The 22492-nt window shown below is 37.1% G+C and overlaps 1 protein-coding gene across 2 annotated transcripts in view; it reads right to left on the bottom strand.

The window, feature by feature from the left end:
• The window catches only part of pik3r3b (phosphoinositide-3-kinase, regulatory subunit 3b (gamma)), a 193620-nt gene that overhangs the window by 57507 nt on the left and 113621 nt on the right, over positions 1-22492 (bottom strand). For both annotated transcript variants that reach the window (XM_056750038.1, XM_056750039.1), the window contains 3 exons: positions 18402-18533; positions 10537-10738; positions 8399-8484 (listed from right to left, as the gene is read on the bottom strand). In XM_056750038.1, coding sequence (XP_056606016.1) covers positions 8399-8484; positions 10537-10738; positions 18402-18533 — 420 coding nt within the window. The remainder of the gene's footprint in view (positions 1-8398; positions 8485-10536; positions 10739-18401; positions 18534-22492) is intronic.

The raw sequence follows: 22492 nt of genomic DNA on the forward strand, positions 1-22492 counted from the left end.
AAAATATATGTCTACTTTGTGTTAAATTATTAATTTTTTTCCATTAAAAAATAAGCAGTTTAGGTGATACAAGATTTATGAAGAATTTACTTTTTTATAGTGGATTTCCCAGACTAGTCAAAATGTAACATTTCATTCTTATTACATCCATGACAATTTATATACGTTTTAATGGCAAATAAAAACTAATTGTGCCCTAAGGTAAAACCAGAATACAATATCAACAATTTTAACAAGAAAAGAAAAAGACAGTCAATCCCAAATACACAAACTGCATATAACTACTATTACTACTGGATTATCTGGAGTCACATTTCATTACTTCTTCTCCCTTACTATGGCAACATAGGGGTAATTGACAAATAAATATGTAAATGTGTTTTGTGACACCAAGAAAAAAAAGGAAGATACATCAATAACATTTTACAAGAAGATTGTATTTTGTTAACATTAGTAAATGCATTAGCTGACATAAACTAACAATGAGCTATTTAGTTTTTCAACATTTAATAATCCTTGTAAATCTTAAAGTTGTCTATGCTAATTCATGGTGAATTAACTAATGTTGACAGGTACAACATCAAAATGTGTCAGTAAATGCTGAAATTAACAAGAGGTAGTATTAATAATGCTGTAAATGCATTGTTTATTGTTATAGCTAATGCATTAACTATTTGTTAACAAATACAACCTTTTACTACGGATAAATCTCTCTTATGCCTTTTCTATATTAAGGGCTGAATATAAATATCAATCATATTAAATTTTAGATTATTAACTGTGTGTTTTCCATTTTTTTGCTCTGTCACACTATAGGACACAACAGTATATTTGTCAACTACCCATAAGATAGATAGATCATACCTACGTGTGCATATGCGTGTCTGTTTGAGAATGGGTGTTTACAAGACACAAAAACATGTTTTCAGGGAAAACAGAGAAATGTGTGTGTGGTTGTGAGAGATCAAGGTTGTGTGAGTAAACTCCTGGCTTCTTTGTGTGTGTTCGTGGCTGGGATGGAAAGTCATTGCATGCTTGCTTCCACCTTGCCACCCTGACCATTACGACCCCCTCGTCGCCTATAAACCTTCCCGCTGCGAGAGGAAAGGTGAGGCAGCTTTTTTATTGAAATGTGAACAGAAATTAGAGCTGCTTTTACACATCTCAGCACAGGACAATATCAGGGCCCATTTCACATCTTCATACAGGCTAACCTTGACCCCCTGCTCTAAAGGTTTGCTAAAGTCCCATAATGTCACGCCATTATTCTCCACGGGCCAGAAAGAGATGGTATCGGCGACGCTGCAGATGACCTGATAAACTGCGTCGAACACACCGCTCGACCACATAAAAGCCATAAAAACCCCAGCCTGGGGCTGAGCCTCGTAAATCACACCACATTAGAACCTCGGTCACAGCAAACAAAGCCTCCTCTGCTCATTTATTCAGCCCTGGTTAGACTGTTCTCATGCTCGAAGTCATTCAGAAAGTTGACTTTCATTTCCATATCTTTTTTGTAACTTCCACTCACCCCCTTTGCCCCTCAGGTGACATACATAAGTCATGGGAAACAGCATGACAACTTGGTCAGCCTCACTCTTCAACTCTCCGTGTTTGCTACTGTATGACACAAGGATGTCAAACCCATGGGTTAAAAGCAGCTTTCCACTTTTTCTTATTACACAACAGTACGTTCTAGTCCTAATCTGATTTGACAAGCGGCGCTTCAGACGCATCACTCGTAGCACTCGGTTTGTTTTTGCCACATTCCAGACAGGATTTCGTGTTAGTACGGTGCCTGGTGACACACAAAGGTCTGATCTTGCAGCAGCAACACATGCAACATAATAACTGTGTCTAAAATGTACGTTGATGGGTATTAACTTTTTTATGAAACTGTTGTATAAGAGACAAATTCCATGGTGATATTCAGTACAACAACAGTCTTGCTCATGTGATATTTCTCAATCAGATTTGGGAGCCTCATTTTATAATTCCAATGAATTTGTATGAAAGGAATGGCGTACGTTAGACAAAAGCAATACCAAAGCTCCTCCCCTAACCCCACCGCAATACTTTACGTTCCTTCTACAACATACAAATAAAATCGTATAATCTGATTCGAAATTACCCACCTTGTAAAACGGAGATTGTATTGGATTTTCATTGATTTACTTTCTAACTGATTTTCTTTTGAAGCAATCTCAGGTTTTCACAACAGTTTTAATATAATGATACCATATACATGATGAAATCAAAACTAAGCACTTTGAGTTCTCTTCTCTTGAGTATAGAAAATGCAAAGTCAAGCCAGACTTAAATTGATTTTTACACCCTTGAACTCGCCTTAGTCTACCTAAAACAATTTCCTCTGCCGCCGGGACTGCTCTTAGCCAAGTTGAAAGCAGGCAGTTATTTTTTCCTGTTTTATTTTAAGGCATTTCTCTTTGTTGGCAGCGTGCCAGTGTATCTGCATATGACATTTACGCATGTTTGCGGGTAATTTGTTATATTAATTGGTCCGGATTGTCTCACCAACTCTGCCCTGAAGAGGCAGAGTAAGAAATTAAAGAGAGAAAATCAGAGAGAGAAAGACTCAAGGTTGAATATCTGTGTGTTAAGATTCATCATTTTTTATGATGGTATAAATACATTTTGTGACACACACTTGCTCACACTCACAAACGCACAAACACATACTTAGCCCTATAACCCACTGTGCTCTGTACCTTTTCTTAAGTTTGCACATTCAGTTTGTTCACAATCAGATATGCCGGCTGTATTCTTCTTTTGTCTATGTACTAGAACCATCTGACCAAATAAATCCCTCTAGTGTACATGGTATGATGTCACAGCTGAGCAAACACATAATTGGATGAGCAGCAGTATAGTTTGCGATTGGCTTATGACCACAGAAGCAACGCAGATTCTTTGAGTTCAGTACGTGCGCACAACCAGAGCACTTGTACATAAACATACTGTGCACTAATGATGTACATGAAAACTAGTTCATAGCTGGTAATGAGCTTTGCGTGTTGACGGAATAAAGGTCCTGAGCTTGTTTTACGCAGTATATGCTATACTGACCTGGGTCAAGGCACTTTGTGCACAAAACCTTAGCAAAGCCTTCAGACAGCAGATTTATTCATCCTTTCCATCCTTAACATTGTATATATACCAAGCTCGAGTAATGTATTAATGGAAATTCACTTACTCCAAAACAGTATTTCATATTGAAGCGGATGTGCCGGCAGTGTAAAGTTTGTGGACAACTGCGCGTGCAAGTCAGATATATACGTTGTGCAGAGGCTGTAATTCAACTTTATAAGAACTGTCAGGCCACCGTAAAATGATTTGTTTAGAATTAAAAAATGTTTTGGTAGAATTGGTTTGCTCATTTTTAAGTTGCATAAAAAACATCTGTTAAATGTAAAAATAGTATATGTGAATGGAATGTAAAAGTAAGCTGCAGGTGAATAAGTGCATATAGACATAAAAAACATAACTGCAAAATACATGGAAAATATGTAACTTTTTGCATCTGTAGATATTTTTGGGTAACTATTATTGATGCTTTAAAAATGCCGTCATACACGTTGACAACTTCAGGAAGAAATGTTGAAACGTTTTTGGGTATTGTGTGGTGGTGTCATATGCTTATTTAGAAATTATAAACATATTCTAAGAATACCTTTTATTTAAACATTTGCATAAATACTGCATACTGGTAACTAAAGATGCGTTTTTTTACTCTTGATGTGAAAAATACACGCAAAATCAAAGACTGTCTGGGTAATTCAAAGAAAATTGTAAAGAAAAAGTAAAAAAGAATCTAGGCATTAATGAGTTATTTCACATGTGTTCACATATCAACCTTACTTTTTCTGTGCCGAATATATCAGGTAGTACATGACATTTTCAATATCTCATCTGTGTAGAGATTGTTCCATCACTTCTAATGTGTGTAAAATAGTGGGCAGACAGTAATGAGAGTCTGGCTTCATGCCTGTTCCACGCCGGCTGTTTCATATCAAATATTTGAGAAGATTAGATGGCACAGCGCCTGCAGAAATGATTCAATGTGGGTGTGGTTTGAGTGTATTCATAGTTTAAAACTCCCAAGTATGAATTAAAATGACTCAAATGAGAAGTAAATGAGAAGGAAGAAGCCATCGGTGAGATCCCAGGGTGAGAAAAATCATCATCAAGGTCATATTGTGAAAAAATAACATTCTTTGCAGTTCAAGCACATTATTTTGTGATCCTTGACATGAAATAATACTTGCAAAAGGTGAAACTGGACCATGTCCACAAATTATGTTAACCTCCTTGTATTTACGACTGGAACTCGCACGGAATCTTGCCATCGACGTCAAACGACGGCTGTGTCTAATTTTACTCTGGATCACCTTATCAACAGCGGGAAAACTGGTTAAACAGCTTAAGCTCGGCCACGTCATATTAATCAGTGCTTGATTCGCTCCTCGCTAAGAGCGGGCAGGGGATCCTTAGAGGAAGATTAATGTGTTTAAGAGTGCAACTGAGGCAACCTTAATGAGATTGCTATCTCTTTAATGAAGAAATGGTGTAATCAGAGAGAGAAAGGAGTAGAGAGAGAGAGAGAGAGAGAGAGAGAGAGAGAGAGTGTGTTGATGTGTGTGTGTGTGTTCTGCGGACACAAAATAAGATATTTTGAAGAATGTTTGTAAAAGGAACCTCGATTGACTTCCATTGTATGAAAGCAAAACCACTCCTCAAAATATCATCATAGAAAGGGTTTTACCTTTAAACTAGTTCTTTCACTAATTCTAGATGTTTTATGTGAATATAAAAAAATGAAAACGGCTTACTTTAACCCACTTTCACGAAAAGTTAAACCATAACTACAGCTAAAGCCTACAGCTGTAGGTCTACCCAAAATGACAGCCCTGGACCCGCCTGGAGGCATGACCAAGCAGAATCCCAAATTTGAGCTTGAGCTTGCAAATGACCCTAAATGGATGAAAATAGAGGACGGTTTGTAGAACAAAGCCCACAGAGAGTGCAGTTCAAAGATTATTACATGGTACATTGAAGCATGTGATTGTGTGCAGCCGAAATGCTACGGAAGGCAGCACTGGTCATTTTCACCAGGTCATCTGGGACTCTGGGTCAGCCAGTGGGGAATTCCATGAGGTTGCAACCCGACCTCATGAGAGAACGCGTGTATGTGTGCATGTGTAAATATGGAGGTTAAATTCGGGGCTTAAGGGCATGACTGAGAACAGCTTTAAGTGATGTGAACCGAAGCCTACGACAGAGAGAAAGATAGAGATCTGAATTTTCAAAAACGTTTATTGACAAGTTTGTTCAGCAAAAATATTATCTCAAGAAGGCTTAAAAATGAAATAGATACTTAAAAGGAGCCAGAGAGAGAAAGTAAACATTGGAAAGAGGCTGGCAAACTAAAATAAGAGAGAAAAGGCATTTAAGATAATCTATATCTGAGAGGAACGAAAAGTTGGCCCAAGCACACTTATGACGATTTCTTATCCCAAAATCAGATCGAACAATTGATTTACAAAATAAACAATGAATTAAAAACGAAAAATGATTTGTTCATGAATTAAGGGTGAATACTGTAAAGGATGATATATGGGGGACCTTTTAGACATTTTTTTTAAAGCATTTGACATCAATTCTGTGAGTCATTCCGAGTTGCCTGTCCTCTGCATTCGGGTCATCTTAAGGCCACATCATGCGGTTTTCTCCCTTATTTGACTTAACCAGCATTTTCCAATGCATGCTTTCTCTCTGCTTCTCCAGAGAAAACAATGACACATTTTATATTTTCGGGTGAAAAGTGACTAAGTTTGTGACTGTGGTAGAAAAAGAAAGTGTGAGCATTCGTCATACCCCTCTGCCCACTTTCCTACTTTACATTTCCTTTCTCCCTTTCCCTACAGAGCTCAAGCTAACTGCCACAGTAAATCCATCAGCATTTGACAAGTGGAGTCATCAAGGAGAGATTGTGCCTGATGCGGCCCATGAAAGATTGCTCTTTAAATGCAATGTTTTACCAACAAACTTCGCCAAGCTGGAACACATTAGGGTCAGACCGGAGAGCTGGAGGCACAGGAGGGGGTTGGTCTTTCGCTAGAGCCCTCTAGGTACAATATTGCCTGGCTTAAGCGGTCAGTCATACATGGATGGGTTGTAATGTGTTCTATGGCCCTTTTTGGCTCTTGTAGCTCTTTTGAGTTTGGTGGAGTATAAATCACATTCTGGTTGTTTGTATGCCATTCATTCTGCTTTCTAAGACCTAAGATTTGGATTTTATTGAGAGGGTAGATGAAACAATTAGCAAGGATAATAAATGAGTTCATCAACATGAACACCACACAAGGCCGATGTTGTAACGGGCAAATCAGAAATGTTTTTATTTTCTACCTGAAAGTATGACCTAAATTTGATCACCGAGTGTGTTCTAAGCAAACTTTAAACTTAAGCTTGCCACCCATATCATTACCCTAGACCTGCCTTGGGGCCGAGGTTATGACCCTACAAGAGAAAGAGCTGGTCACACAAAACCCCATAAATCTTTGTGTCTGTCCATGGGGGTGCGTTTATTGCCTATAAGTTCTAGCCTGTCACTTTAGCCCAAACTAAAAAGTTTCCAATTTCTTAACAATACTGAATTAAATGTATCTTGTGGGAAACTTAACCGAGCGTTACCTTTAAGTGGTTGAAAACCGATGTACCAGTGGCGTAAAATCAGGTAATGAATGTTTAGCCTGAATTTTATTTATACTTTGAAAACTGTGCATATTGATTTTGTATTGATAAACACATACGCATGGATGTATTTAAGAGAATTATAAAATATAAAAATGTATAAACATTAATGTTTCATTGAAATTATTTGTAAATATAAATGTAAATATTTCCTAAACGTGTACATGTGTATGTGTATTATAAATACAAAATTAATATGACAGCACACGGACATATAATATGTAAACACAAAATTTCATTTAGGATGTGATTAATTGCAATCAATTGTTTGACAGCCTCAGTAAAACCAAAGCAAGTATTTGTCTTCTTTGTTGTGACCACTTTTGTTGCGCTTTTTGTGTTTGAAAATTCAAAAATATTATTTAATCTCAACAGCAATTTAGAAAAATAAATGAACCCTATTTATAATTGACTTATCGCTAAGCCCCTCCCCTCAGACGCAGATGAGCCATTGGCAGCTGAGTATCAGTTGCACGTTGACCGGAACTCGGACAACTTGAGGTTTCAGCACCATAGAGAAGCATTGTTAAATATGAAACTCTCATCGATTTCACAGTGTTTATGCAACAAAAATGGTAAAACGATGTGCCTGGGGCACTTGTAACACTGATTCCAGGTTTTCCATTCCATGTCATTTATTTTATTCCATTTTCTAAAACTAAACAACAAGACAGAGCAAAATGTGGTCCCAGTAACCTGGTTCAACCCCAATCCCAAAGTAAACGGTTGTCATACTCTATTTAATTTACAATTTTCATGTGCTCAAGCTGAACGTTAATGTCTTCATATTCTTCAGCTTAAAAACGGTAAGCAGTCCATGCTACTATACAAAAGTGCTTCAGATTACTTTGAGTTCAACATGTTTTAGTTACCGTAATTGTTATGGATCTCTTTAAAGTGATAGTTCACTCAAAGAAGGAAATTATTGCATTAAATACTCACCCTCTTGTCATTTTAAACTTTCCTGAAATATATTCCTGAAAAAGGTTTGAAAGAAAATAGGGTGAGTAAATGATGACAGAATCTTCATTTTTGGGTGACCGAACACTTTAAGCTCATCAGAACGGCAAAGCAAACAATAGTCCAAAAAATTCTCACAGTACTTCCTTGTACTGAACCTTTCATAAATGTTATTCCTCCAAAAGCTGATTTAAAAACCATGGTTCTAAATCAGGACTCAATAATTACAATAATGTACAGAAAATGATCATTTAACAGACCTTTAATGTATTCATAGTCTTTAGTCATTTTTACAAAGTCCAACGACTGATACAGATTGTTTAAACCCATAAAGGCAAGATCCATAACAAAAAAAATTCACTGTGGCTGAATGGAGCCAGGGAAGCAGAAGCAATTTTTGAATGCGGGTATCATAACCCTTTATTAAGCTTTCCATGAACACTCACTGAGCTCTCATTAAACACTTTCTTTCTCCACACAAACTTACACAAAAGCCTACATCCACAGATGCTGCATCTACCAGAAGTTTCCATGACTCAAACTTAAAAACTTCACAGCGCTAACATCATCTTCAAAACTCAAGCGTGATTTGTTTAGACAAAATCTTGGAATCAACTGAAATTCAGGACAAAAGGTAAAAAAGTGATGAAAGCCTCTGGCCTACCTGGAGCTGCCTGTATCTCCACTAGGCCTCCAACCATGATAAGAGCTTCAAGAATCTTAACATGGTGTTCTGGGTTAACATCCGCACTAGAGTAAGGAGGGAGAGATTTCAGGATTGAAATGCATAATCATATCATTACTAAAAGTGAGGTGGAAATTCAAACAGAAGTCATCGCACAGGTTTTCAATGACGTGATGGCAAATAAAAGATGAGTTTTCATTTTTTGGTGACACATCCCTTTAAATTAGTGTTAATCTATAGTTTTGATCAGTTCGGTTTTAATGTGGAATAAAATATTATCAAAAATAAGATACCCTAAATATTTAAATGGTATTGTATAGACCATTTACATTGTAATCATGTATAATTACATTCTCTACTTAATTTATTATTTTTTGAATTCTTATGTTCCTTCACTATGAACCCCTGGCTGAAAACTTTTGCCCTTGTTCACCATTGCTACCATTGAAATACGCAAGTTAACAATTAAATGAAATACTTTCTCTCACACATAATGTCATGAGATGAAGTGGCTGATCTGATTGGCCAAGCGTCCAATACTCTTTCTCTCTCTCTGCCTTTCTTTCTCGCTCTCTGCCTGGACTGCCCTAGAGCTAGAGGACTATTGACAGGCTGTTATTAGCAGGGAAAATCCCACCGGAGTCTCTTGGCAGAGGGACAGAAAAGCAGCTCACAATCAAATAAGACTGAGGCGACTTAATGGACTACAATGCGCTGACTGAGTTAGCTGTGACTCACTGGCACACTACTCTTTATTATGTGCACTAAAGTCCCTTATTCAGAATGGTGTGATGTCCTTCGCTACATAACCTTCTAAAATACCAAACTAACTAAAAAGTCCCATGGTATTACAGTGTTATTATAAGAACTGACCACCACGCTTGTGAATTACTATAGACCACTTCGCAAGATCTGAACTGCGGTCCAGAAGCACTTCGGGTTTCATTTTTATTTTTTTATTTTCAAATCTTACATATATCAATACATCTTAAATATAGTCGTTTAACATTTGGTTATAAATGTTCTGTTGGTTGGATTTTGTTTAAATGTTTGTGTAGTGTTTAAAAAACTGAAACAGGAAGTTCTTCTGGAGATGCATTGGAGCAGCGTTGGATCAGCGTTGCGTACAGAGGCAAAACAATTTTAACATTAAGTCAGAAGCCTTAATCATAGAAATCATTCAAATTCTGCAAACACTGCATCTTTTTTGTTATCTTGACCAGTTTGATTCAATTTTCCGCAAATAAATGCTAATAAAAACTATGTTTTTATTTGAAATTTCGGATCAATTTTGTTTCACAATGAAAGAAAAATATAAGTTTCACTAAAACATATATAAATAGTAAATAAAATAATAAGTGGTCTCCCAATTGTAAAAAATGTGTGAAAATCCATGTAAAGTTAGATGATCAAGTTCGGGGTATCACATGTGCAGAGATACTGAGTAACATCAAGCCTGTTGGATCACACCACCAGCCAATCAGATTAAAGTATTCCAGTGAGCCATGTAATAACATTCGTGTTACATAATATGAGAGTTATCAACATGCAAAGCTGGTACTTTTTATATGGCAGGAACATAGGATTGTAGCATAGTGCAGGCCATTTTAATAAGCATTCCCATCTGTTATGTGTTATGTGCCATTCCTCTCAGGAGACTGTACTGGGGATGTAGACATTAAGGGCTGTCTTACACTGGGCTGAGGGATGCATCAGGCATAACAGCTCCCTCATCTCACTCGGTTCTACTTTAATTAAACTAGAGGAATAAAGATAGGTTTCGACATCTGCACAACTGGGCTTTCTGTTGAAACCAATCATTTGAATGTACATGCAATCTGAAATGTTTGTATGTGGCAAAGTTACTTGCACATGCTTTTAGTCATTTTTATAGGATCGCTTTTTCCATATGTAGGAGTAACCACAAAATTCTACATGATGATATATTATTTTCCGGTCTCGGGGCGGGTCTGAATTATACATATTACTGTTGTGAAGCAGCCAGTTGGGGGAAATGACTCTTACTTTAATAATAAGCTAATTGATTCAGATGCAAATGTGTGTAGCTTATACATAACTGCAAAATGAGTTTAGTAGACTAAAAGTAATTACGATACCTAAAGTGGTTGTGTTTGAAGATAGCCTCACTGTAGGCCAGAGCCAGAAGCCTGGGGCTTGCCTGAGCTGCTCCTCCACTCTGTAACACCTTGCTTAGGTGTCGTGTCAGATGAACCAGGAGCTGGTGGTTAGCCTGAGGGATGCTGGGGGAGTCAAGGATTCTCTTCAGCTGTTGTCCACACTCCTCCATGCTTTGGATCTCTGTGAGGAAAATACTGTGTCACAATTGGAATTCTGAGATTTTTAGGAGAAACAGTCTGTATTAAAGTGGCAACGAGCAACTTTTTGACCTTAAATTAATGTCTCTTAAATTATCTTAGTGGTAGGACAACTTTTAAACTGGACTAATTTTACTGCCGTTGCTACCTAAGCAGCCTTCTTTCTGCTGAAATTGGACTTGTTACTTTGTTGTTCAGGCCGGTACAAGCCCTGCCTATCCCCTGCTTTACGGCATATGTCACGTTTTACTCCTATCCTGGGAGAAGTTAGCCAACAGCTAACAATAAGACGAAACGATCCAGTTCAACGCAAGTTTCCAAACCATCACCATGGCAAAGCCAGCAAATAAAAGAAAAGAGAGAGAGTTATCGGACACCAATCAATATATGACGGACTTACACTTGGCGACGCAAGCTGCAAGAGGCAACGGGTTGCAAAACGGATGGAGACCTAACGTTAGCCTTCCTTCTACTGGATTTGAAAGTCTTCTATGTAAACATTGTCTTACTGTCCTGTACCTTTGAGCTTATTAGTAATTTGGCTGTGCTCATGTTGTTTATTGGCGCAGTTACGTTACTGGTTCACAATTAATAACCGTTAGGTAGACTAGAGATGATGTAATGTGTTATGTAGCTTACGTTAGCAAGTTAGTTGCTATGTAGCCAGCACACCATGCGCTTACGGCTAACCTCTGACTCTGACCTCTGGCTAACTGCTACCTCGGAAACTATTTTGAACTATGAGTATAGCCCAGTAGTATAGCCTGCGGAAGCCAAAAAAGTGCTTTAGTAACGTACATGCACAGTATATGTAGTTACATGATGTAACAGCGGTTTCTGCCTGGTCAACAAATTGTGCAAACATGTGTATTGCGCTGCCCACGTGAAAGCTTATACATAATGCTTTAAAGGGACAGTTCACCCAAAATAAAAAAATCATTTATTCATCGTCATGTTGTTTAAAACCTGGATGTGACACAAGGAAGATATTTTGAGAAGATATTTTATTTCCATTAGTGTTGTCAATCGAATAAAAAAAATTATCTGATTAATCAAGATTAATTGCACAAACCATTAATGTTTTTAAATATACTTTTACCATCAAATAATTTCACATTAAATCTCAAAAATACTGTAGAAACAAAATTCTGATTTTAGCACTGCAACTGTAACTCCATTAAATTGATATTTTTTTCTTTCATTTGATATTAATTTTAGCCGTTCAACATTGAAGTACAGTATAATTGAGAGCTATCATATCTAACAGGTAGGAAATATACGGAAATATAATTAAGTTCACACTTAACACTTTACAGTCTTTAATGCTAAATTCTAAATGAAATACAGAACAAATCTCATTAAAACTACAAAACACATTGAATTCCTCTTTTATGTTTTGTTCTTTGATTAACATTAATGATAGCAGTTTAAGAACGTGGTCCCTTTAAGAGCAGTCGCTCTCTTTCCCATTTTTACAACTCTTTGCATACATGTAGGAATTTATCTAACACGTTGAAATCTGCGTTTTCTGGCAAAATATTGTGTGTTTTTGTTCAATAAAGCACAAAAGAGCACTTAATACTGGTGGGCTGTCTGACAGAGATTTACTGACGCAGCCTTTCGCCCGTGCCTGTATAAACCAGACGGGACCGCTGGCGCGTTGTGCCGCATCCCACAACTGTTTCAAATCACGCTTAAATGGTTTAAAGGCATTTATATAGTATTTATAAGAGTGTGATTATATATTGTAAATAATGCTCGTTAAAAATAAAAGGATGCTGCGATAATTGCAGCAAATATTTTAACACGTCAATCTGAAAAATAAAATGTAACGCATGCGCTAATGTTGACAGCCCTAATTTCCATACAATGGAAGTCGATGGGGGCCAGTGTTGGTTTTGTAACAACATCCTTCAAAATATCTTCTTCAAAATAAAAACATTTCAATAGATATCAATATTATTGTTATTGTGAATTCGGTCACATTTTATTTTAAGGTCCAATTCTCGCTATTAACAAACCATTAACTACGACTTTTGCCGCAATAAACTCCAAATTTGGTGCTTATTAATAGTTCGCATAATATTTACTAGGTTTATGTATTGGGTATTAGGGATGTAGAATATGGTCATGCAGAATATGTGCTTTATAAGTACTGATAAACAGCCAATATTCTTATAATATGCATGCGAATAAGAAACTTGTTAATAGTGAGAATTGGTCCCTATACTTAAGTGTTGCCATGAATTCTTTGAGCCACGATAATTATAAAAAAGTAAGAGCCATTTACTGTCCAATTGTCATCGGTGACTCCAGACAGAGGAATAAACAGCTTATTCCAACATGCAAAATGCACAAACTGCCCTTCTTCCGTTGTAAATCATTGACTTTTGGTTGGATGTCCATTTTATTTGTTTTAATAACATTAGACATGTTTAATGCGCAAAGCACTGATCACTTGGTACATTATAAAAGCCATGACCTAAAATAGAAAGTCAGCTCAGCAGGAGTTGGAGTGCTAACCTAACCCTAGCCTTCCATTCATTGTCTACAACCAACCACAAGGACAATGAAGTTATTTAGACAGCTTCCGACATATTGCTGAGCTCCTCTGAGATGCGGTTTCCCATAGCAAAGAGACAAGCATCTGTGATTCAGGGTTATATGCACTAAAGAGTGCCCCTGTGGCACAACAAGGATATGAGCATTTCATCCCAAAGTCCCTTAGACACAATGAATATTTGTCTTCATCAGCTGAAGGGACAGGGACACAGTCTGGAGCAGCTTTCAATTCAAACATGGCACCTTTGGCAGAGGTATGATATTGGACATGAAGCACACAAAAACAACACTTACTCAAAATGGAACTTTGTAACATTTTTCGTTTTGCTTAGTATTTTGTTTGTCTCTACATAGTGGTCATGATTCAGTGTCAACGGGGCAGCTTGCAGACAGGCGAGCGTTATAGGCTCCTTAAATCTTGCCTGTCATAAGACTTTCAATGTAAGTAAGACTACTACCTAAAAGCTGCTCTCACCCCCCAACACAAACCCTCATCCCCTGCCAAACACATTTCCTGCATAAATTTTGATTGTGAACAAAGCCATTAAGGTGTCGTCTGCTTAAGGCGTCTCTGCCGTAGTGCTTATATAAGATAAGTGTTAAGAGGTCAGAGGTCATAGGGACTGTGTGGTAGGGGTGTCGAGTGATGAATGTTTGACAATATGCCGATCAGAATATGGGTCATTACTTTGACCTTGGCCGGAGAGCAGACCACTGATACGAGAACAGATTTAGCCATTCTGCAAGTATGCATACCCACATAATGGATGCACAGACACACACCCCGGTCAGAAGCCGGACAGTCCCACCATCTCCTCCCACCGAGAGTTGCCGATAGAGAGTGACCCTTGTTCAATAGAGGCCAACGTCATGGGCTGCGCTGGGAACTTGGCCGAGTCCATCTGGACTCAGCACGACACAACCGGGGAAAGAGTAGACTAGCAGATGACCAATCGCATTCTTGGAAGTAGGCACACTGGCTCCCGGTCAGCCAGATGGGCACCGGTGCTGCAGGCATGTGAACCCTGACAGATAAATCTGAATAATACTTTGGAGATTCAAAAAGCAGTACTCCGTAATACCAAACAGTCACTTGTACATAAAAAATATTTGTGCACTCAGGGGTTATCGATGCAGGTGAAATTTTTAGTCAAAACATGAAATGTTAATTCTCCGAGAATGTATATATAACGAGAGTATTGAATTATCTGTTTATATTTTACAAACCCCCTGCATAGACTCAAAAAAATATGAGTCTATGCATGAGTTTTCTTTTTAAAAGAGAGAAGAATTAATGCGTTACGGATGTGACAAAAAAGGACGCTCGTTTTTGATAGACGACATACTTTGTAAGATTGGTGTGAAGGAAAATGTCCAAACCAGAATCAATAATACCAAACAAATGCAGTTGCGATAGCTCTTCATAGACTGCAAAATAGTTATGTTCTTTTATTTTCATGTGCCAATTTATGAGGAATATGGACCGTCATGTAAGTGACAATAAGGTTATTGATATGATAATTCACTTACTAGACTATGAAATAATGAATTTTAAAAACTAAAAAAGTACTTTAAAAAGGTTAAGAGAGACTTGACATACGAATCTGATCGGTATGGTCAAAACATACTCTTGAAATTTGCAAAGAATTGCCTGTTTTTACTATAATAATTACCGAAATATGAAAGCTTAACATGAATTTGATTGTTCTTCCCTAAAGTCACGCTTCATAATACTCATTCATAGTAGCTTTTTTTATAACATCAGGTAAACTTTTCACACGAAAAATGATTTTTACAATAAGATTTTATTTTATTCAGGAAAGAGAGAGGTGGGGTTTGGCATTTTCAGGAGCACGCTGTGACCAAGGGGCTTTCCAAGAAAGCTTATTTGCCATAATAGCCCATTGATTCTTTAAAACGGCTAATGCCCAAACGCTGAATATGCCATATGTCACATCCTACAGTGACTTAGCACTATAAGATACGCTGAACACGTATAGAAACCCAATAGACCCAATAGAAAATGTATTATAAGTCCAAGCGCATTATTGTGCAATATTTTACCTTAAATCGTGCAATTCATTTAAGTAACGTGCATAACAGTGCCAGCATAAGTGAAGACGGAAGGGTAAATGATAATGTATATGAGCCATCGATCAAGTACACTCCTATAGCCATAGTGAAATGGACGCAATTAGACTGAACCCCGCTCTATAGAACCAGCAACTGAGGCATTATGAAGTAATTCATTTTTTAATGGCTTTACTGTAGGAAACTTGAGATAAGGACTTAAGGTTTTTGGCCGTGCTGTCTTAAAAGAACAGTTCAACCACAAATGAAATATCAGTCATCATTTTCTCACGTCATTCAAAACCCACATGACTTTCTTTCTTTCACAAAAAGAGAAATTTTGAATTCTCTGGTCACTGCAAACTGTACACATGAAAGAAAAAAAGAGCAACCATTACATTACTCAATGTAATGTAAGGTTTAGTAAATGATTAAAGCATTTTTGGTTGAACTCTTCCTATAAAGCTAAAGAATTCATTTTACAAGCATATGAAACATTACTTGGATTCTTACATAATTCTGTTTATCTTTTAAGTCAGGACACACTTTTGAGCAGTCAGTTATGTTTAAGACTGGACAGACTCAGTGTATACGCGTTTTATTTTCTGTGGGTGTAATGCAGAGCGAGGTCAGAAACAGATGTAAACTTACCCTACGGCATAGCAGCGCCTCCACTAAGACACACACACATTCTCTCCTTCTCTCTTTCTGTACCTCCATCTTTCACACACTACCTTTGTTCTCACCCCCACTTATGCCCACTTCTGCCCACTGAACACTGTAAGCTTTAATACTTTGAAAGAGAACTCACACGCACGCCTTTAAAATCAAGACATAAATCAATTTTGACCCGAATATATAATCTGTTGTTTATGTAAAGGATATTGTACCTCAAGCAATCCTTCCACACAAACCTCCCAAAAGGAAAAACTGTTTCCTATAGTCTATAAGCCAAGACAGTGTTCAAACAAGACAAACATAAAATTCAGTTTAATCATTTGTAAATTTAATCTTATATGTTATTCATTAGGCTTATTTAGATTTAATGCAGCTCTAATGGTTAAACTTATATTATATTTATCTCCCATAGGAGAAATTTGTCCTATCCAATCAAGAGAGCAGGTCAGCCATACAACGATCCACACAAAAAAACATATCCCTCTTACCCAATAATACATTCACATTCCATAATACCCATCACCTTACATATCCCAATACATATATCCCTCTAACACAAGCCAAACAATACACTTCCCTTACGTATTAACCATCACATTACACATCACAAGTTCGTCATTTACTGTTCAACAATTTAATTGATAATGGAATCAAAGAAAATTGGTACCTATTCAGCTTACAAGTCGGCACCCTAAATCTCCTGCCTGAGGGCATAAACTCATACTCCTCATAAAGAATATGGCTTGGATCACCAATAATTTTGACACTCTGCTTCCTAAAAAATCTCCTGAAGAGAAAATGGGGGAAACATACGAATAAATTTTGAAGCTCTTTTAATCACAATTTGAAGTTGTAACCTGAGTTTGACAGTCAAATGACCAACTCAAGTTGTAAAACGATAACATATTAAAGAATCAATAGCTGATCTGTAGAACAACATATTATTTTCAACCCCTTAGACCCTGAGCCTACTCAAAACATGCAAACGCTGACTGGCGCTTACGCAAACATACTTCACATGCTGAACCCAATTTCAAATGATAATCGAAATAGATGCCCAGATACATATATTTGTTACCTGATCCACTTCCTCCTCATTAGCTAAAGTTCACCAACAAGTCTAGGGTCAAAAATCTATTCTTTAGTTTTTTTGACATTCACTAACAAGTTGTGTTCCTTACACCAATTCACAACAACTTCTTACTCTGATCTATACGAGTCAACATCTGAATTCTTTGTCAACAAACTGAGTATAGCTGTATTTATAATATAATTATCTGCATGCTGGTTCCTACAGTCAATTGTGTACAATGTGAAAAGAAGGGGGGAACTTACACAACCTTGAGGAGCACCAACATTTGTGATTGTTAGCTCAGAGACTGTTGAATCAATTTTCACGTGCCGTTGTCGTCCAATTAAAAAAACGCAATACTATTTAATTATGTACGGATTTACCTGCATCTGCTTTAACTTAGTAAACAGAATATCTGGAAGTATAGCATTAAATGCTGTAAACCGAGTTGACACCGTTATTAGTTTTAGCCCGTTGTAGTCTGGGAATAATGTATCGTTGCTGTCCTTCAGAAACCTCAGATGTCCCAATTCACAGTTTTTAAGGAAATGAAAATGTTTGTAATGTTTAAATGATAAAATACAATGTTGGCCCGGACATGTTATACGTTTGTATTTTATGTTCTTGTGGCCGGCTATCAATCGTGAGGTGGCTGCCGGCATTTTACTTCCGTGTTTTTGTTTGTTTATTTTATTAAAACTTTATTTAAATGTAAAAAAAAAAAAGAAGTAAAATGCGGCAGCCACCTCACGATTGACTGTCGGCCACAAGAACATAAATACAAACGTAAAACATGTCCAGGCCCAGTCCTCTCATCAGCATTCCCGTCGCTCGTCGTCCTATGCTCCCGTTTCCTCCGTGAGATATGAGGGACCGGTGTGCGCAGAGCTGATTCAAAATATCAATAACGCCACCGGCCCCTCCTCACGGCTCTCGTCTCGCCTTCCTCACGACAGCAATGTTGATAAGCACTAACACTTTTTATTGGATAGATATTTGCAAAACTTAGTGACAAACATAAAGGGTGACTCATGAAAATCACAAAATATTGATATACTGTACGAGGTTTCAAAAGGGCAGCATCGATATCTTGGAACTTATTCCAGAGTGCTGTGTACTGCATAACCCAAACGATTGTCTAGAGTACACATCATACACAGAGCCTATGGAATACTTTTGTGATTGGGATTCATTGAAAAAGTGATCGGAACGATTCTTCAAAAACACATGATGTGTTCTTGCTGCTTGAATGTTTTGTACTTACCCTGAGCAGTGTAGACCAGCTCACTGTACACTACAGCTGGGATGATGGTGCAAGGCAAGTCCTGAAGGTAACCTCGAAGAGTATCAGCCAATACAGATAATTCATATTGCTCAAAGTCCACCGCTGCTGGGTCTGTGTGAAACAGAGAGAGAAACATGTTTAAGAACAGACATCTGGAGTGCTCTCCATTATTTACCCTCACAGACCACATGCCCTTGGAGAAACCACATAACGTTTCACTTACAGTGGTGGTCTGATCTTCTGACCATTTTTAAACCCTCTGGGGACAATCATCCAGTCACAAGCTTAACACTGAAAGTAAATATGAGTTTCTTAGTCGATAACCTAAAGCCTGGGATAATAGCAGACTGGAAGACTGCAATTATACAGTAGTAATTTTAAAGGGCCCTTCTATGTGCAGTGATCATAATGGCATATTGATGTATTGGAAAGATGTAAAAGCGACTGACAAATCTCACAAATAATTCGGTTGAGAGAGTTTTCATTTACAGTTTGGGTATGAGCTTATATCTATTCATACTTTTCTACAGTACGCTCAACACAACCTGCAGGGTGTTAGACAATAAAAACACCATGTTTTGCAATTGAATAATACAGGGAAAAAGAAATGCATGAGTAATCTTGACACACTCATTGTTAAATTATTATACATCTGGATAAAATGATGAATATTCTTTTGAGCTGCCCATCTTCAACAATGAATTCTGTAGATGAAACAGTTTAAAGAGCAGAAAATGAATCAGAGACTTTCTGATTCATCACATTCTCTCTTTTTTACACAAGTACTAAATGGGTGGTCCTGGCTGGCTATAGCAAAGATGGCAAAAAAGTGATGATTAACTAATAATGTTTCTCACAACATAAATAATAATAAAAAAAAAACGTAAAATATATCTGAAGAAATACACTTTATATCGGTTAAAGGTTTGAACATCATTAAATCTTAAACACTTTCGATAAAGAATTATGCGTAGTATCTCAAAATTACTTTAAAATAATTGAGTACCTAAGAGATGACATGTTTTTGTAGGCCAACCCCAGAAGTTTGAGCTGCGTTGGCTAATGCCCCCACCAAAGGAAGTAGTCGCTTTTAACAACTTGTTAGCATCCGCCGTTTCTTTTAGCAGGTTATAATTGGTGTGTCATAGATTAAAACGTGAAAATATTTAGGCTTTTTGTTAACCACAGACCTTATTTCAGGTGATCAGCTATGGGGCGATGGAACCGGAATTGCTAAAATGCTAACTGGCTTCCAGGGTTTGCATGTGAAAAATATACCATATAATCTCAGAGGTACTCTTTACATATTCTTATTTATAAATGTGTAAACTGAATTATGATATATCCCTTCGACTAGTCCTCCAGCGATAAGGTTCAAATTATATCAACATTTTTTATATTAATTTATGAATTTCTTTATCCAAATGTCATTATTTTATAACCGGGCATTATGTCTGGCTTTTATGTAAAGCTTCTGAACATTCTTGGTTATCCAGATGAACCAGGTAAGTAATGCAAACTGCATGGAACTAACTAATAATAGCAATATGTGAACACTTCAGACCAGTGCTTTTTGAGATTGAGAATCCTGAAGGCACCATCGATGCACATTTTGTAGGTCTCTAATTTTGGTCTTCAGCAGGTGAAAACTACGGGTGGAAATAAAAAAATCCCAGAATCACTAGCAACTGAAGACTGGGCGAAGAAACCATAAGTCAATCATTTTCAGTACATGTTTTTGATGCCACAAAGTTAAGAGGTATGCAAATAAACATGCAAAGTGATGCAATGCAGCGATTACAAAGATCTACTTGTATCCAACAAGTGACTTGGCAATAATACCACATGATACCATACCATAACTGTGAACGCACTTTTAGACATCCCTGATAACATCAGCAGTCATTGTATAGTAACACTTCTCATTGATCTGGCGGTTAAAACATTTTCGTCTATCCAGTGACCTTTGGGATTAGTCAACTTCAAATCTTTAGGGTAAACAGAGCTGCTCATGTGTCAGAATAGAGCTTAGGTCATACTAATACCTGTGCTTCTTAAGTTAATGATAACAAAATATAATTCCTAAAAAGGTCAAAACATGACTCAAACTTTCTTGTTGTTTTTTAAATATCTCTTAAGACTAGTTCATATTGCCATTATAACGATAGTCCAATGATTGTTTGTTTTCTTTTAGATCAGTATGTTAACTGTTGAAGGGATAGTTCACATAAAAATGAAAATTCTGTCATGAATTACTTACTCTCTAGTTGTTCCAAACCTGTATACATTTCTTTGTTTGGTTGAACACAGAGAAAGATTTTGGACGAATGCCTGTAACCAAACAGTTCTTGGCCACCATTGACTACCATAAAGGAAAAATTACAATGGTAGTCAAAAATGCCCCAGAACTGTTTGCTGTCATACATTCTTCAAAATACCATCTTTTGTGATCAACAGAAAAAAAAGGTAATTTTTCCTATGGTAGTAAATGGGGTCTAATAAGTGTTTGGTAATAAGCATTCTTCCAAACATCTTTCTCTGTGTTCATCAGAATAAATACATTTTTACAGATTTGGAACAACTCCAAGGTGAGTAAATAATAATTTTTTTGGGGGGGTGAACTATCCCTTTAACTGCTGTAGTAGTTATAATTTATCTGGTAAGAAAACATAATAAACGCTTTCGCTTCAAGTAAGCAAAGCAGATTTAGAAAATTGTAATATTTACTGAAATTTGTTTGAACATTGTTACTCGCTATTTTCACAAAAAATAGCTATGCCAGTTAATGATAACCAACTTATAAACTATAATGTAGTACCCAGGACATGGCGTCTACTTCCACTGTTTGCTTTCACACGCTTTTCTTACTTTTCTAATCACCCTCCAATGGATGCCCATCTGCTGATCTTTCTTTTCTCGCCTGCCAGTGGCTCAAATCGATTGTTTCCCCAGCTTGTCTTAATCCATATATCATTGGAACTTCTCCGACTGTGCTTTTAAACACCCGGTTTGTAAAGAGTCTAACCCACTACAAACAGATTTGTTCAGGTCATCAAGAAGCTTTTACCCCACCCCGTCTTTCACCAGTCTTCCTTTTCATCCATTTACATGCCTGTCAATTAAAGTCATTGTCAAATTCAGCCTTCGAATCTGTCTAGTCTAAAACTATTGATCCGCCGAGCCTTTGTTTGTTGTGCATGGCCCCTTATGTTGGTCACAGGGACACAAAATAAGCTATAATCAGATGGGCTTCACCCCGACACAATTCTTTTCCACTGCGGATCAGTTTGGCCTTATACTACTTGCTTAAAATGTGTTAGGCGACATAAGGTGGTGCAGGATCAGAAGGTTGTGATAATAGCCTAAAAGCCTTCAGACTGGTTTTAGAGGTTAAAAGCATCATCACCATGATCTTTTGAGTAAAGGTCACAACCGGCTCTGGATAAAGCCACCTCAGCTGGTCATTATCTGCTGTTCAAATTTGTCAGATGGCTTAGTCCCTGTGGAAGCCCTGACCTACAAATCTCACGCAGGCCGTGGAGGAAAATAAAGGTGTAAATTATGGTAGTTCAAAAAAACACTCTTTCGAAATAAATTGTGTAGGAAATGAAACCTTTCTGCCTTGATGGCATCTCAGACAGAGGAAAAAAACACAGAAACTTTAAGACAAAAATGTGGAAAACAATGAATGAGATAGAGAAACAGATGGATGGCGGTTTTGTTGTTGCTTAAATTTCTATATTTCAATTTAGTTTATATGTTTAGATTTTTCAATACAATTTTTCCAAAGCATCTTAACAAAGATTTATGCCAGGCAAACAATTAACATACAAGTCTAAAGAGAACTTAAATATCTTAAAGGGACGGTTCACGCTAACAAATGACAATTCTTTCATCATTTACTTGCCGTTATGTCATTCCAAACTGGTGTGACTTACTTTTATTTCTGCAGTACACAAAAATGAATATTTTGAATATTGCTGGTAACAAAAAATGAAATTCTGCCATTCTACAATTTACTACTTTTGTTCTATGTATCCCTCTGTATGGTGGTATGGTGTGTGAACTAC

The sequence above is a fragment of the Triplophysa dalaica genome, chromosome 6 (genome assembly GCF_015846415.1).
Source record: "Triplophysa dalaica isolate WHDGS20190420 chromosome 6, ASM1584641v1, whole genome shotgun sequence".
Classification (NCBI taxonomy): Eukaryota; Metazoa; Chordata; class Actinopteri; order Cypriniformes; family Nemacheilidae; genus Triplophysa; species Triplophysa dalaica.